Genomic DNA, 16734 nt, shown 5'->3' with positions numbered 1-16734 from the left:
CCTCAAACTTTGAAAGTTAAAAAAAAAAATAAAAAATTGAAAACCATGGTTAAATTCACTTTTTAAATCATTTCCCAAGAAACTGATTCATAGATTTTTCAATCGCGCTGGCAAAAACACCTTCAATTCATCTCGATCTTCAAACGGAAAAACCCAGTTGAGATAAATATTTCTTGAGGCCACATAATGGCCTCACGTTTTTTTTCGGCATAATTGTCTACTTTTTTTTGCTCGAAACATTAGAATTTCCGAAACCTTCGAAAGCTCGCTCACTCATAATTGCATTCAACTTTTACATATTTACGTTTTTAGTACAACGGGTTTTCAAAGAAAAGACTTCAACGGCCATGCTTTTCGAAGAAATTTGCAAGCGACGAACCTTCTCATTCTCGCTGCCTCAGCAAGTAAACAGCATGGGTCAATTCTGCATGATACCTAATGTGTCATCGTTTTGATTGCCACATTTCCCTTAACTCTCAAGATCCGCAAACGACGAATCCTTGAACCAAGCTCAACAACGAGGCGTCCCGACGCCTTACTTAAAAGTGTGACGCATAGCGCCTAGGCGTGGGCAACACGCACCCAAAGTGGGGGCGTCCGAACTAAGCATCGCGATGCTTTCTCCAGTCGTCGATTCGATTCGAATCGCTCGCGCACGTGGTCTGCCTGAAGCCCGATGCAATGCAATTTAACAATTTGGGAGGGCGCCTTTCCTTCGAAACGCGAAGACATCGCGCCCGGAGACGGACGACGTTTGGTTTGGAGTTGCAATTCGGTCAGTTTCAAAGAAACGCTCGACGGTGACGGTGCAGGTTCAATTTGGAAGACTTTAAAAAAAAGTGGACCCGTTTCAAGTGAATTTATTTTTCCTATGGGTAGGGTTCTGTTTTGCCTTAAAAAAACGGGGGTTGAAATTGTGTTGCAAGAGTCTCTGTTGGAATCAGAAGATACTCGACGCGAATGAAAGTGAACTTTTGGTTTGAATTTGGGGCTGAGACAAGAGGAAGACGACGACAAAGTTGCGGTTGACTGTGGGTTGTTGTGTATACAAAAAAGCTTAATTTTGAAGTAAAAGATCTCTGGCGTAGGTTTATTTGTTTGTTTTTTTATTCGCTTTTCGGTTCGGTCTGGTGGTTAAGCGGATGATAGTGATTTCATTGTAAGTCGTCTGGTGGTACAATTTAACACTGGGAAAGGTGAAGTGATTTGTCAACCTGAAAGCAACCCCTTCTTTGCGTCGACTTTTGGGTCTTTTGGTGCGCTATGCGCGACCATCGTTTGTAGTGAAGTGTTGTCTGAAGGAGTTATGCAGTGCGAAATCTGACGAGAGTGGATGGAAATTACGTACAAGTAAAGTGTCTGAGTCTGGCAAAATTCACGCACGCCACCATTCGAGATTGTATAATATAAGATTTGTTGGAGTAGGATTTTTTCCCTGCTCCACGGCAACGGAAATTTGCTTTTGGGTCGTCGTCGTCGAGGCGCAACTTTTGGCGGAAAGTCGGCATCCGAAAGCGCTTTCGAGGGCAATCGACCGGGTTCCATTTATCCTCCGGAAGATAAAAAAACCCAAAAAACAACCCCCCTCAGCTATCAAATAAATCGAAAGGATCGTAACCTTTTCATCAATTTAAACGATCGACATTTTTCAGCAAAAGCGAAAAGTTTGACATATACGTTTTGAAAAGAAAATCAACCAAAACTATAAACCACCAGCAAGCAGCAGCAAAAGGTTTCCACCGAGGGTTGTTTTTTTGCTACTCAACAATCTTTTACCTACTTGTGGTTGACTTTTGCCTGAAACCTAACCGCACCGTGCTCAGATTGCATAATCGCAAGGCATCCGCGGAGGAAAGTGAAAAAAATAAATATAGAAGAAAAAAAAAATCTGCAACCAACCCGGATAAGAAGGAGGAGAGGTCTCCCGATTGCAGCAATCTCTCCGGTAGCAACTTACTAGCAAAGTTACTAAAGTACACCTCCACAAAACCAGTCAGCTAAGTTTTGAATTGACCGACTAAAGGCTGTCTTTCTTGAGGCAGCAGCAAAAGTAAACAACAACACCCACATCCCCGGCAGCTGAATTGGTGCAGTGTGGTACTTTGGTGAAGTAACACAACGCAACCAAAATCGTTGGAATAAAACAGCTGGAATAAAATCAGCCCGGAAATGGGACTAAACTGGATTAAGCTTTCTCTGGTTGGTAAGTACAAAAACGAAAATTTTTATATCTCCTTTCTATAGTTGATTTTTCTGTGTTATCACATTCAAATTCATACATATCTGCGTGTAAGCCAAACTTTGCCATCCAGAATTATTACTTTTGAAAACTCAATGCAATTCCCGATCAGGGAGATGTGTCTTAATTTCAGCCTTTGTTAAAGGAATAAAATGTTGACATATGATATATGTAACTTGAGCTTTTCTACATTTCAGACTTTTCTAAAACTTTGCAATGCTTGTTCGCAAAAGATGCAGTGAGAATTTTGTAAAAAAGCTGTTGATTTTCAACTATGAAAAAAAGAGTTCGAAAGGCGTATTTACTTGAACATTGTAAACTAATAAGCAGAAGCCTTTGGACGAGTTGTGTTGAAAATTTGAGAAACCTACAAAAAAAATTTCTTTTTAATATACAAATAACACACGACGTATTACAGGACACAACACTTAACGTTCTTACTAACGGAAAAAAAAGGAACTAAAATTACCTTTTTGTCGACCGGTTTCGGGCTCGATGTTGCCCATCTACAGGACGATGTAAATTTTGGAAAAACGCAGAGCACCACCAAATTGTATAGAAGCGTACGTGACCATAGCTGAGGTATGTATGAACCAAAACTATTTCATATTCCGGGGGAGATTCTTCAAACAAACCTTTGGCCTCAGTATGGGAAGCAAACTTTCCCCTTTGCTCGCTGAGCTGTTCATGAGCGATTTTGAAGGCGATCTCGAAAAAAGGGAAAAACTTTTCCCCCGAGTTTGGTGGCGCTACGTCGACGATATCTTCGCCACAGTTAAAGAACGATATCTCCCACAAACTCTTGAGCTCCTGAATAGCCAACACAGCTCGATCAAATTCACCGTCGAAAAAGAAGTGGATGGAAAACTCCCTTTTCTCGACCTGCTCATCTCCAGAAAAGATGATAGCACGGTGAAATTTGGAATCTACCGAAAACCGACATCAACCGATCGCTACATAACGGGAGATTCAAATCATTTTGGTGCACAAAAACAAGCTGCGTTTCATTCAATGGCACACCGTTTGTTCAACATACCGATGGAAAACAGTGAGTTTGAAAGCGAAAAAGAAAGGATTTTATTGGCGGCCAATCTGAACGGTTATGACGAAAAATTCGTGTATAAAATCCTACGCAAACACGAAAGAAAAAGGTTCCGAAGTAATGCCACCACTTTCAAACCAGAAAAGGAAGAATCCCAAAGGGTCAGTTTGCCGTTCCACCCACCACTGACCAATGGCATTCGGAAGATCCTCTCCAACCACGGTTTGAAAGTGGCTTACAAAAGTTCCAACACCCTAAAAGATTGTTTGGTTTCACTAAAGGATAAGGTGCCTCCGGAGGAAAGATCTGGTATCTACGAGATACCTTGCGAGGCCTGCCCGGCGGTCTATATTGGCCAAACAAGGCGCAAATTTAAAACACGGATAAAGGAGCATAAAAACGCCGTAGAAAACAACAGATCCAACGAATCCAGTGTAGCCGCCCATGCATCAGAATTCAACCATTCCATAGATTGGGAAAAGGTGAAATTCAAAAAATGTGTTCGAAAAGCGTCACATTTAAATGCCTGGGAATCGATGTACATCACGACTTCAGAGAGGCCTTTAATGAACGAGGATGACGCGCCTATCATTTCGCCGCTTTTCAACTTGGCAAACAAAAATGTATAAAAACCAACCCCTCTTCGACAAATACTACGTGATAGTATGATGCTGTGTTAGTGTTTTTCTTCTGCGGAATCAGTCGGACATCGTCCTGTAGATGGGCAACATCGAGCCCGAAACCGGTCGACAAAAAGGTAATATTAGTTCCTTTTTTTTCCGTTAGTAAGAACGTTAAGTGTTGTGTCCTGTAATACGTCGTGTGTTATTTGTGTAGTTAAAAGTTCTTACGTTGGCACAAACCACTAAAATGAGTGCTTTTTAATATACACTTCAGAGTTTAAAATTGGACTTTTTGACACTGAAAACAGATTCAAAAAGTGCTATTTTTCGATACAATTTTTGCTTGTAAAAGTTGAGTCCACGGCTTGATTGATCAGCGTGGTCGTCCACTGACAGGCGGCGATTTGTTACCACTAATCAATTCTTGAGTGACAATATGACACTATTGGATGTTTGGTGGCTTGTAACTTTATTCGGGTGCATCCAAATAAAATAAAGTTCTTCGGGGACCCTGAATTCTTGAAATCTTTGATTTTGATTCATTACTGAAATCTCAGGAAAAAAAACTGTAAAAATCCCAGATAAAACAAAAAAAAAAAACGAACAGGAAAAAAACTCCAATCATGAAATCAGACTTTGAGTGTCAATTTGACACTCCTCGCTTAAAACCGATATATTTCTCTTCAAAGGTGGCTGTTTTTCGAAGTTTTTGTCAATTTGCAATTTCCCAGATTTTCTATCACCTAAATTCAGCTTTCCACTTAATTTTGAGTACATTAACGCATGATTTCCACAATAAATTTATATTCAGCAGAAAGGCAATTTGGTGTAACATTAGCGATGCAATGCTTTACAAAAATTTTGCATTTTTTTGCAATCCGTAGCTGGTCTTGTTTTCTAAAGCATGTTTTTCAGATTCTTTTTCTTACACTTTGAATAACAGAAAACTAAAATGTTTTAGCTGAATACTGTCTTAGAAACATATTTGAGTTACATTATGAAATATCTGTAAACTTTGTGCAAATTTGTACTCCAGTAACTCTAAAGCGGGCCATAGACTATACAAATGGCATGTACAAATTCGATGATTCCACGACGATTGTTTGATTCTATGCTCGCCCACACACGATACAAACATATTTCACGCGAACACAAACGATTGCTGGCGAAAACAGCAACACATACACCATGCCACAGAGGGTGGTTTGAACAAAATCGATTTTATTCTAACCGTTTGCGCGATCATTCAAGCAGTGCCATGCACCATACAAATCGTATTCAAAGCGCCAGAATTTCATCGAATTTCATCGCATTTGTCCAAATGTGGTGTAGTCTATGGACCGCTTAACGGGTGATAATTTCTGGGACAGGTTAAAAGTGCTCCTTGTAGGTTAAAAAAAGATTTTCAAGGGTTTTTTTTCAGAGTTTGGCATTCGTCGGGTGCGGACGTATTTTCGGTTTGTTCTCTCGCCATGTATTTTTTTACGTATGGTCAGTGCAGTGCTCTACTCCCGCGGTAGCGATTCTAATTCACGTTTTTTGAGCAATTTCCAATAAGGGTGAAAATTATTGGTCATATCACCTCTTATTCACAACTCCTATCTCTACCTCCCCGTGATGCCGGCTGGGATGCGAGTAACCTAAGCGGAGATCGGGTACCCAACCCCGGTGGATGCTTTGGTCGCATGCAGACTGAGAAGGTGGCCGCACGCGTCTGTTCCCCAGGTCAGGGGAGGCGTGCAACAACAACCGAGCGTCTGTTCTCCAGGTCAGGGGCGGCTCAAACAGCGTCTGTCTTGCAGCAAGCGGCTGAATTTATGAAATGCGGCTCCCGCCAGCTAAGTCCAAGATGGCAGCCCCATCGCGGGATAGAGACTTTAGGCTAACAACCTACTGCTCCTGATTTGAAATTGTTACGGAATCCGAAAGAAATGACCGACCTGGAACTTTGGCGACGACTTTTAGCATGAAAACACGGACACGAATTGGAACTTGGAATGTTTTAACCCTTGCCCAACAAGGCAAACTGGAACAACTTGCTAGAGAGGCTAGCCGCCTCAAGCTTGAAATTCTGGGACTGAGCGAAGTCCGTTGGCCTTACACTGGAGAACTCAAGACACAGTCCGGGCAAGTACTGCTTTACTCTGGCATACGAGGAGAACATGCTACTCGGGAACGAGGAGTTGGTTTCCTGTTAAGCCCAAGCCCGCAGGCCTACGCGGCCCTCATTAGATGGGAACCGATAAACGAAAGAATAATCGTAGCCAGATTCAGAACACGGGTTAGAAACCTTACAATGGTCCAGTGTTATGCGCCAACTGACGTTGCCGATTTGCAGGAGAAAGAACAGTTTTACAGTCAACTGAACAGCGTGGCTTAGAGAATTCCGAAGAGTGACATTCAAATCCATTTGGGCGACTTCAACGCAAAAGTTGGCTCCGACAATCAGGACCTTGAGCGCATCTTGGGGCGACATGGCCTTGGACAGATGAGCGAAAACGGAGAGCTGTTTGTAGAATTTTGTGGCAACAACAACATGGTGATCGGTGGATCGCTCTTCCCCCATCCACCAGCACATAAGGTCACTTGGGTATCCCGAGATGGCCGAACAGAAAATCAAATTGACCACATCTGCATCAGCCGAAAATGGAGAAGGAGCCTTCTTGATGTCCGCAACAAGCGAAGCACAGACATTGCATCTGACCATCACCTCGTCCTTGGCGAGATACGACTGAGAGTTGCGCGTGTCCAACGGCGCGAGGAGAAAGTCGGGTGTCGATACGACGTCCGCCGGTTGGAGAATCCAGATGTGAAAAGAGCATACGTTGAACAGCTAGAATCCCGAGCCTCGGAGCTGCCGACAGCCGGAACAGTCGAAGAACAGTGGTGTGGAATCAAGAATGCCTTTATCACGACGAGCCACGGTACTCTCGGTAAAGTTTGTGGAAGAAGAAGTGAATGGATGTCGGATGAAACTTGGAGGATGGTCGATGATCGGAGAAAGGCGAAAGTCGGAATTGAGCAGGCATGTACCGGGTCAGCCAAAGCAGCCGCCCGCTTACGATATGAGGAGCTGGAAAAGGCAGTTAATCGAGCTTGTAGACGAGATAAGAGAGCCTGGACAAACTCCCTAGCCGAAGAGGGAGAAAGAGCCGCCGCCAATGGAGATAGCCGATTACTTTATGACATCTCTCGCCGCCTCAGTGGTGCAAGGACTAATGCAAGAATGCCGCTAAAAGACCGAGCAGGTCAGTTATTGACCGATCGAACAGATCAGCTCAAACGATGGACTGAGCACTTCGAACAACTCTTCCGAGTCACGAATAGCGATGGCCAACAGAACCCGCAGCTCGAAGCGCCAACAGTAAGTCGCATAAATGGCGTCGACTCGGAAGCGCCCTCGCTGGCTGAAATAGAAGCGGCAATCAAAAACATGAAATCCAACAAAGCACCTGGGATCGATTGCATTCCTGCTGAAATGCTGAAAGCCGACCCTGCCCTATCAGCACAAATGTTGCACCGTCTTTTCGCTGACATCTGGGATACTGCAACATTCCCGGCCGACTGGATGCAGGGTATCCTCGTAAAGGTCCCGAAGAAAGGAGACCTGACAGAGTGCGGTAACTGGCGAGGCATAACGTTGATCTGTACAACCCTCAAAGTACTCTGCAAAGTGATCCTAAACAGGATCCAGGAGAAAATCGACGCTACACTCCGACGGCAACAAGCTGGATTCCGATCCGGACGATCATGTGTGGACCACATCACAACGCTACGAATAATACTGGAACAAATCAACGAATTCCAGGACGCTCTTCTGCTGGTGTTCGTTGATTTCGAAAAAGCATTCCACCGACTTAACCATGAAAACATCTGGGCGGCTCTAAGGCGACGAGGGGTCCCAGAGAAACTAGTCCATCTCATCGAAGCACAATACGAGGCATTTTCGTGCAAGGTCTTGCACGACGGTGTCTTGTCCGAACCAATCCCGGTAACTGCTGGAGTGAGACAAGGATGTATTCTATCACCGCTGCTTTTTCTAATCGTAATGGATGAGATTCTGATTGGATCGATTGACTGTGAACCGAACCGAGGATTGTCGTGGAATCCTTCAACAATGGAGCAACTGAACGACCTTGACCTGGCTGACGATATTGTTTTGCTCGCCCAAACACAACCAGATATGCAGAGCAAACTCGACGACCTCACCGAAAGTTCCAAGGCAGCAGGTCTCAAAGTCAATGTCGGAAAGACCAAGTCGATGGAGATCAACACAGGAAATCCCTCCAGTTTCATGGTAGCTGGGCAACAAGTTGAAAAAGTGGAGTGCTTCCAGTATCTTGGTAGCCAGATAACGCCTGATGGTGGTACCAGGAAAGACATCGAAACCCGGATCAGAAAGGCCCGATTTGCGTTTGCGAGTCTCCGAAACATCTGGCGGTCACGCCAGATCTCTCTACGAACAAAAATCCGAATCTTCAACTCAAACGTCAAAACCGTATTGCTGTACGGGTGCGAAACTTGGTGCACATATGCGGTGACGACGCGAAAACTGCAAGTATTTGTAAACCGCTGCCTGCGGAATATCATCCGTGCTTGGTGGCCTGGCAACTGGATCTCGAATGAGGAACTACATCGCCGGTGTCATCAAAAGGCGCTAGAAATCGAGATTCGGGAACGTAAGTGGAGATGGATTGGGCACACGCTGCGCCTCTCTGAAAACGAGATTTGCAGAGAGGCGCTAGATTGGAATCCAGAAGGTCATCGAAGAAGAGGCAGACCCAGAAACTCGTGGCGGCGAAGCCTAGCCTCTGAAATCCGAACTGTCGACGAGAATCTTGACTGGAGGTCTTTTACCACGGCCCTATGCACCGGAGGATCGGCGCGGGATCATTAAGTAAGTAAGTAAAGTGAAAATTATTCAAAACTCAGTTGAATGCATAATGTGAAAGAAAAACATTATCTAATTCAACCAGTTACCAATTTTTTTTCTCCGAATGACAATGAAGTTAATACTTTTCGATTTTCGCTGGTTGATTGTATCAATCAAAACAATAAGTTTTTTTTTGCCCTCGAATTGTTACCCTGCTTCGAATGTACCCTGTAAATAACGGGATATTTTCACATATTTATTCAAATACTTAATTTTCACTTAAAAAAAACTAATAAGTCGGTGAGAAGCAGCAAAGTTCGGGTCGTTAAACTAAACATTCTTCAACGAGTAAAATATAGATTTAAGTTAAATTCGATTTTTTTAATGTACATCAAGTCATTACAAAAACTCTATTGGAAATATTTAAAATAACCGATATCGGAATTACAAGGTTTCAGAAAATGTTCAGAAAATGTTGGAATATTAAAATCATGGAGAATAAAAAAAGGATACGAATTTCGAAGTCTAAAATTTGGAAAACTAGAATTTTAAGTTTTGAAGCTCTATAAATCTACTATCCATATAAAATGAATAAGAATAAAGGAATGAGAACTTTTAAGTTTTTTCTAAATTTAAATGCTTTTAAATGTTGAAACCAATCTTTTTGAAACTCAAAAAATATCAAAATAAGAATGTTTAAAGTCTTGGAAGTCAGAATTGTCTTTTGAAAATCAGAAATTCGAACGATAAAATGGTTTGGGATTTTGCAGATATTCATTTGGAAAAAGTGTGCAGGTTTAAATTCTTCTCTGCATAGTAAATTTTGGTGTGATTTACTTTTATGTAAAAATAAACTTGCGTTTCAAGTGCGAAAGTAATTGACTTGTTTACCAAATCACACAAACATAAAAACTAAAACATTCAGCTTATAACAGTTCACACGAAGCCCTGGTGTATTTAGGGTATGTGGTTATTTGCATTGAAGATTTGCCGAACTAATAATCTTGTGAATGTAATTTAGCGCGAAACTGCGGTGAATTCGTGCACCCATGGTGGATTATCCACATACATACATACAGATTTAAAGGGTTTTTTTTGAATTGGCATAAAATTTTGTATGCAATTACTTTTTTAATTTAAAGTAGCTACAATTTTAGTTCTATAAGAATATTAAAAACAAAACGCTATCTTAATTTGACTTCAAAAATTTTTTTTATTGAACCCTCCAAAGCTGTTCGGGTAAATATGACCCGAAGCGCAGATTTAAAGCATCTTAATCATCATTCCAATATACTGAACAACTGAGATTTTTTAAAGACCAAGTATGTTTTATGAAAATAATAATCAAATTAACAAAAAAAAAAACTAAAATTTAAGTTAAGAAAATCGGATCTTGAGAAATGAGATACAGCGAAACCAAGACAAATTTAGATACCGTAAAACGGGGTAAGATAGATCACTTTTGTCAATATTTCTCGATTATTTTTCTATTAAGGAGAATATGGCATGTTTCATATTTTTACTAAGTACTGGACTACTATGAAAGTGAAAAGACCAATAAATTTCTAATAAAATAAGTTAAAACACCTTCATAATATTTACTAATGCTAGTAATTGATAAACTAAGGCCGTTCGCCTAACAAGCCGAATAACAATTAAAATCGAAAGGATGACCATGATGCTGCCTAAATTTAGGCGCTAAAAAATTTAGCGTTACTTTTAAATTTTTAATTACAAAAAAAAATTAATTTGGCCTTCATTCAATTCTCTAGGCCTTCGCATTATTCCCCTTTAATTTTTTCTTCAAGCTTTACCATTTGATAGGGTTTCTAGCCTTTTGTCCTAAACTAACCTACACTTGGAAAATGTCCCTATTTTTTAAACATCAAAAAATGACCTCAAAATACAACAAAATCTACACCAAAACTATAGATTTTCTAAGAAAAATAGTTAAACTGTCACATAAATCAACCTGCTGCTTCTAAACGCTTCGATTTCATCAGGAAGGGAGTTTGTTTGCGAGCCTTCGAAAAAATAGATTTTTCAAGATTTTGAAATAACATTTTCACTTACATTTGAAATTTTCAAATTCGAACCAATTTTTTCCCAATTTGAAACTCTACGTGTAGGTTTTTTAACGTACAAAAAGTTTAAAGATATTTTAACTTTAGACTTAGTTATTGATGATTATGTGGAAAAATTTCATGTTGATTTCATGTTTCAGCTACAATCAATTATTTTAATGTTATTTAAAGTCCAAGGAATTTCTTATGAAAAAACATGCTTCAGGAAAAAGGCTGTAAATCAGTTACAGTAGTTTTTCGATTTTATCACGCTTAATTCACCGTGATAATGGTAAAACCGTGATTGTGGTAAAACTTGAAACTAAAATCGAAAAACGGCAAATGATTTCTGAATGATTTCCAAAAACAACGTGATAAAGTCAAAACAAAAACCGTGATAAAATCGAGCGTGAGTTTAGCGAGTATTGGAAAATCGAACAGTGATAAATTCGAAAAACTACTGTATTAGGTATATTAGCTGAAGCTATATGTTACACATATAGAACGTTTTTTTTTAAATTTTTTTAAGATCATGGCTACGAAAAATGTAAAAAAGTAAATCCCGTTCTTTTCAATCAATCAACCGCCAAAGCTGTTCCTGTTACAGTAGAAAAAGTTTAAAAACTGAATTGGAAAGTTTATGTAATTTGTCACATTTTTGCATCTTTAGATTTTTAGAATACGAAATACATTATTTATGACGACTTTTCAAAGGTAGCTGTTTTTTCGAACTTTTTATCAATTAGGATTTTCTAAGACAATTCCTACTCCTAAATTCAGCTTTGCACTGGATTTTCAGTATGTTCTAATGATGTAACTGCATTGGCGGTGCAATGCTTGACAAAAATATGTTTTATTCATCGTAAAAATTAAAATGAAAATGATAAATGGTATGGTTTTCTATATTTTCAACGTTTCAGTAGACAATTTGATTTATTTTTAATAAATTTATTTACTTAAGTTCTGACTGTTTAAAAAAAGTTACATGCAAAATTAATGAGTAGACCAACAATGTAATTTGTGAGAAAATGAAAAAGAGAGTTGTGTATAATCGAATAGTTAAAAAAACTGGCTGGCGATCATTTAGAATATAATTGACAAAATATTGTTCTAAATTTTTCATTTGGCATGAGAACATTTTACAGATAGAAAAAAATGCATTTTAAGTTATGAATGTGTATAAAAACACCTAAATATAGAGGGCCCAAGATACCCCTATTATGTGGCTAAAATGCTATGATTTGCTAATTGGTTGCGTTTGGGTGACTTCAATACTGGTAATTCATGAAAAAATCTATTTCCATATGAAAGATCAAGACAAAACTAAGATCTGCACATATGAGCATATTTTTCTAATGAACGTTAGGTTTTTCACCGATGCAATTGGGGGTGCTTGTTTACTTACGTAAGTATATTTATTAAAGCTAGTAAAATAAAGAAGCATATGATGCGTACACAAGTTAACAGCATAAAGAAATGGTCCAGGAAACCCCACCCTCCCCTATTTTGTAATTCGTTGAAATTTTATTGTTAAATCTATAGTTTTTGGCATAAGAGGGTATTTGGGTACGAGAAACGTTTGGGGCGCCTTTACAATTTGTTGACTCGATAAAAACTCAAGTAAATCGAACCAAATTTTGGCATGGCTATGTATTTGGATACGAGAGTCAGATTTTGCCTAGATATTCTAGTTTCACAAGGCTTTAAAATTTAAATTCTATAATTTTCACAACAATCACCACTATTTCCGACATCACTGAATAAAGTCTTGTAATACTAGTCTTCAAATTTTAACTGATTCAACATCTTTGTTGTAGACTGTGAAACGATTCGAAAAATATCTAACATTCAATTTGGATGAAACTATTCTGAAATTTCGTCCTTTATTCTTTATTTCGTTCCTGTATTTTACCGATCGATAAAAAACAAAAAGAAAACTAAAATAGCTTTTATCTCAGAAGTCAAAATTATCTGCGATCTCCGGGAAAGTTGATAATTGGATTAAAACCTTTATTTTCAAAATCGTTGTAATGTTCTACAGTTTGTCAAAAACCCAGCTAATATGAAATCGTAATAGAAATGATAATCCAAATCGAATATTAAGACATTTTCAATAACTATCGTAAACACGTTGGTACTGAGAAATTTTCTATCATTAATTTACGACAAGCTTTGCCCAAAAAAATGGAATCGGATAGCAGTTTAGTCAATTCGTAAATATGTCTCCAAAAAGTTTAGAATATGCTAATTCGACATATACGATTTGAGTCAACTGATTTACGATAAATGGGCGGTCCTTCAATTGACACCCTCTCCGGTCTCTTCCTTTGACTGGTTCGTAAAAAAACAAATCTCACCTATAGAGCTATAGCGTGGACCATATCAACTGATGAGTTGGCATCGTGGTAAGATACCGGACTGCGAACTCGGAGGACTGGAGTTCAAATCTCGGTAGAGGAAATTTTTTTTCGTTTAATTTGCTTTTTGATGGAAAATCGAATCGTTGGAATCTTGTCATTGTAGATATATCGCCTCCACTTTTGTAGCTATATGCTATTTTGGTAAGTTTAATACAATCTTTTTATCTGGTATATTTGTTTGAATAATTCTGTTGTTCCTGCGTTATACCTTCATAAATGTTTGCTGGGAAAGTGCACAGGATTGGTGGACGAAAGCTTCCAAACAAGGAGTAACGAAGGTTTATACCTACAAATGTTGTTGAATAGTGGTTTGCAAATGTGCAGATAATATTTAAGTAATGGTAATAATAAGTAAACTCAAAAAGTAATGTTCAGCAAAATTGACAAAGAAAACGATTATTCTAATTTTTGTCAATTTTTTTTCCAAGAAAGACGTCATGAATGTGGTACAAATATATTTTCTTTGTAAAACGTTTTTGAACAAAACGGAATCTATAATTTTGCAATTTTTTTGTATAAAACATACGTTGTATGGACTTGTAACATAAACGGTGTTCAGTATTTTTTTGATGTTGACGTTATTAAAGAATTCACCTCGTAAAGACTGTGATAATTGTTCAGATAAACTATCCGCCAGGGTAGAAAATTTTATGCTGATGGTTTTTTTAAATTTAACATCTTACGAACATCATAAAATTATCAATTTTAATTAATACGATACTTTTTTTGATTGACCCAATTGAGTAAAGGTTGTTATCGCACCCAGCGAAAGGTTATCCTCAAAAGTTAACCGACATAACTTCCGCTGATCATATTTGCAACATCCGGTGGTGATTGGAATAAAATTTTGCATCGGACGCAAACCCAACCGAAGGCACGTTAAGATCACGTTGGGTCACATAATTTCCTGGTAACCTCAATATGACACAGAAGAAAAGAAATGAATAAACAAAACAGAAAAACAAATTTCCATTACGCCAATCTTCGGCTGTTGGTTTAAATCGCCCAGAATTAGTGCGGCAGTTGAAAGTAAAAATGCCGAGGTAAGTTGCCGGCTTGGAGATTGTTTTCGAGTGGGTTTTTATCTTATGAGGCTCTCGAGGTTTGTGGGTTAATTTTAGTCAATTAAATTCTGGTCGGAGTGAATTTTTCTTGGAGGAATTTAAGAACGGTCATCTCGTCTTTCGGCACGTGACGTTAATGCGAGCGTAATTTGCTTTCATTATTCCGGTGAGAATCGGTGTCAAAATCTGATATCAATGAAGTCCGTTTTGTTTCTTGACAGCCTGAGTTGAGTCTTTAATTTATTTAGGGGAAAGTTCAGAAGTTTGGAATTTCAAATCACATTTTATTTATTGAGATTTTATCAAAAAATATGGAATGAGGATTTTATGTTAAATTTGAAGTTTTATTGGTAAAAATTTTATTCAGTTTTATTGTTGATGTTTTTGATTTGATGTTGAGTTTAGCGCTACTGGGATATTTCATCTCAGCTCAGCCCAGCGATCGATCTACGATATGTTGTAATCGGGGTGCAGCCTTATAATCAATGAAACCGAAAGCTCAACCGAACCGGACCCCATTCCGGAAGTCGGTGGCCGAAGTGGAGTGTAAATGGAGTGCGTACAACGTCAATAATTTACACACTTCTCCGCGAGCAGCTTAAAGCACCTAATGGTTTATTTTTTCAACACCTACCCGACACAAGACAGGATATTGGGGCTTGGCCGATCGATCGAGCTTACTTGCTAAAGACGGATCAGCTGATCGCGGCTAACTAACTGGTGCAAAACCCGGCTTAGATTCATATTTACATACCTACACATGTCTGTCCATAGTCATAAAGAAATGAATGAATCCGAATGGGAAGATATTGTGGCAAAACATCTTACACCTGTTTACAGCAAACGATTCCCTTTGGCGGCCAAGCCAATTGAAGGTGTAGTGTGGTGTGGTGTTGCAGTCTGCCCGTAATTGCACCGTTTGTTAATTGTAACGAATTTAACGATCAACTCCGATGAGCAAAACTACCGGCTCACAGATTGCTTCTGAAAGGTGTTTCCACACACACTGCCATTCAGCGGCAGCAAGTTAGTGATGAAAGAACAGTGCGTTGCGTAGTTTAAGGGTTTGCATTTCCGAAATCATTCATTAACATCAACCAGAGGAAGACAGCTGATCATCACTACATGCATCACAAGTGTGGCGATAAGATTTGTGAAAAATATACTTTTTGGTACTAGTACAGCTTGTAGAGCGCTTGAACTCTTTTTGGCGTAGATTTTCTGTATCCTTTCTACTTATTGCAACTCAGTGTCTGTACTAAGGAGTGTATTCGAATGCAACACTTTGTTCTGCAAATAATTTTTTGATGCATGGATCAAATTTTCAGCCAAGCTACTCACTTAGTGATGTAATGTATACGTGTGCAATATTTGGTGACAGTCTGTCAAATGTTTTTGGCAGTATCGTGAAAAATCCAGGAAAATCCCAGTTGGAGACCCAACAACATCTGGAAATAAACTGTTCGAGCAAAATTCCTATGGTAAATCTTTCATGGAATCCCAAAGGATCCAACAGTGAGCTCAAATTCGAATTAAAGTGAAAATGATTGATTCCATCAAAATAAGGGATGTAAGAGCTTTTATCAAGCGCAATCAGAAGAATTCAATAGAAGAAGTGATAAAAATGATAAATTTTTCTAACTTGTTCGTCCAGCTGACTAGGCCTGACTTCATTTCTACAAGGTAGAAATGCTGCCCACTGGTAAAATAAAAAAATGCGGTGGTCAAATCGTGGGCCAAATATTTAGACCGCTAGTGGGGGGATATTTTGAAAAAAAAAATCGTACTGGACAGAAAAACGAACTCTTTAAGGTTTCCAGCCAGAAACTTTTCGTTGACAAGTCTCGCCTGTATGTGCTGGAGATAACCAGGAGAGAAAATTTAAAAAAAAAAAAATGATATCTCGTAATTGAGGAAGCTGACGATCTGTGGAAGCTGCAAATCGGTCAGTGTTTTAATGACGATTGACACTATGAATGGAAAAATATACAAAGAAGACTGTTGTTCCTGCATAGCACTTTAATCGGTCCTGCAAAGTTTATACTTTGTTCTGGTTGGACCTAGAGTCGTGCCATTACGCAAAAACTGTGATGGAATGATATAAAGTAAAATATGCTGGTTATTTGCCGAAGGAGGACAATCGAATAAATTTGTCGAATTTCGACCCAATTAGAAATTATGAGTAAGTTTGAAGCCATGCTTCAGGAAATAGAAAAAGGCAACAAAAATAGCCTTGATTTGGAAAAACGGTAAAAGAGTCATAATATACATAATGGTGCCTTATAATAAAAGTCGAAAAAATATAAGTTCAGAATATTAGCTTTTGAATGAAATTAAACTTATTCCGAAGGTTCTGGTTCCATATTATCGAAATCAAAATTGAATTTTAGTTTCCAGTTCAGAATTCTTA

The 16734-nt window shown here is 38.8% G+C and overlaps 1 protein-coding gene across 1 annotated transcript in view; it reads left to right on the top strand.

Annotated features, from left to right (window-relative positions):
* The first annotated feature begins 786 nt into the window (after nucleotides 1-786).
* The window catches only part of LOC129755313 (uncharacterized), an 85208-nt gene continuing 69260 nt past the window's right edge, over nucleotides 787-16734 (top strand). Inside the window, exons 1-2 of the mRNA XM_055751745.1 lie at nucleotides 787-875; nucleotides 1653-2203. Of these exons, the coding sequence (XP_055607720.1) occupies nucleotides 2170-2203 (34 nt within the window). The 5' untranslated portion in view covers nucleotides 787-875; nucleotides 1653-2169. The remainder of the gene's footprint in view (nucleotides 876-1652; nucleotides 2204-16734) is intronic.

Source organism: Uranotaenia lowii, chromosome 3 (assembly GCF_029784155.1).
Source record: "Uranotaenia lowii strain MFRU-FL chromosome 3, ASM2978415v1, whole genome shotgun sequence".
In the NCBI taxonomy this organism is placed as follows: domain Eukaryota; kingdom Metazoa; phylum Arthropoda; class Insecta; order Diptera; family Culicidae; genus Uranotaenia; species Uranotaenia lowii.
This window is presented reverse-complemented; position numbering and strand designations above follow the sequence as displayed.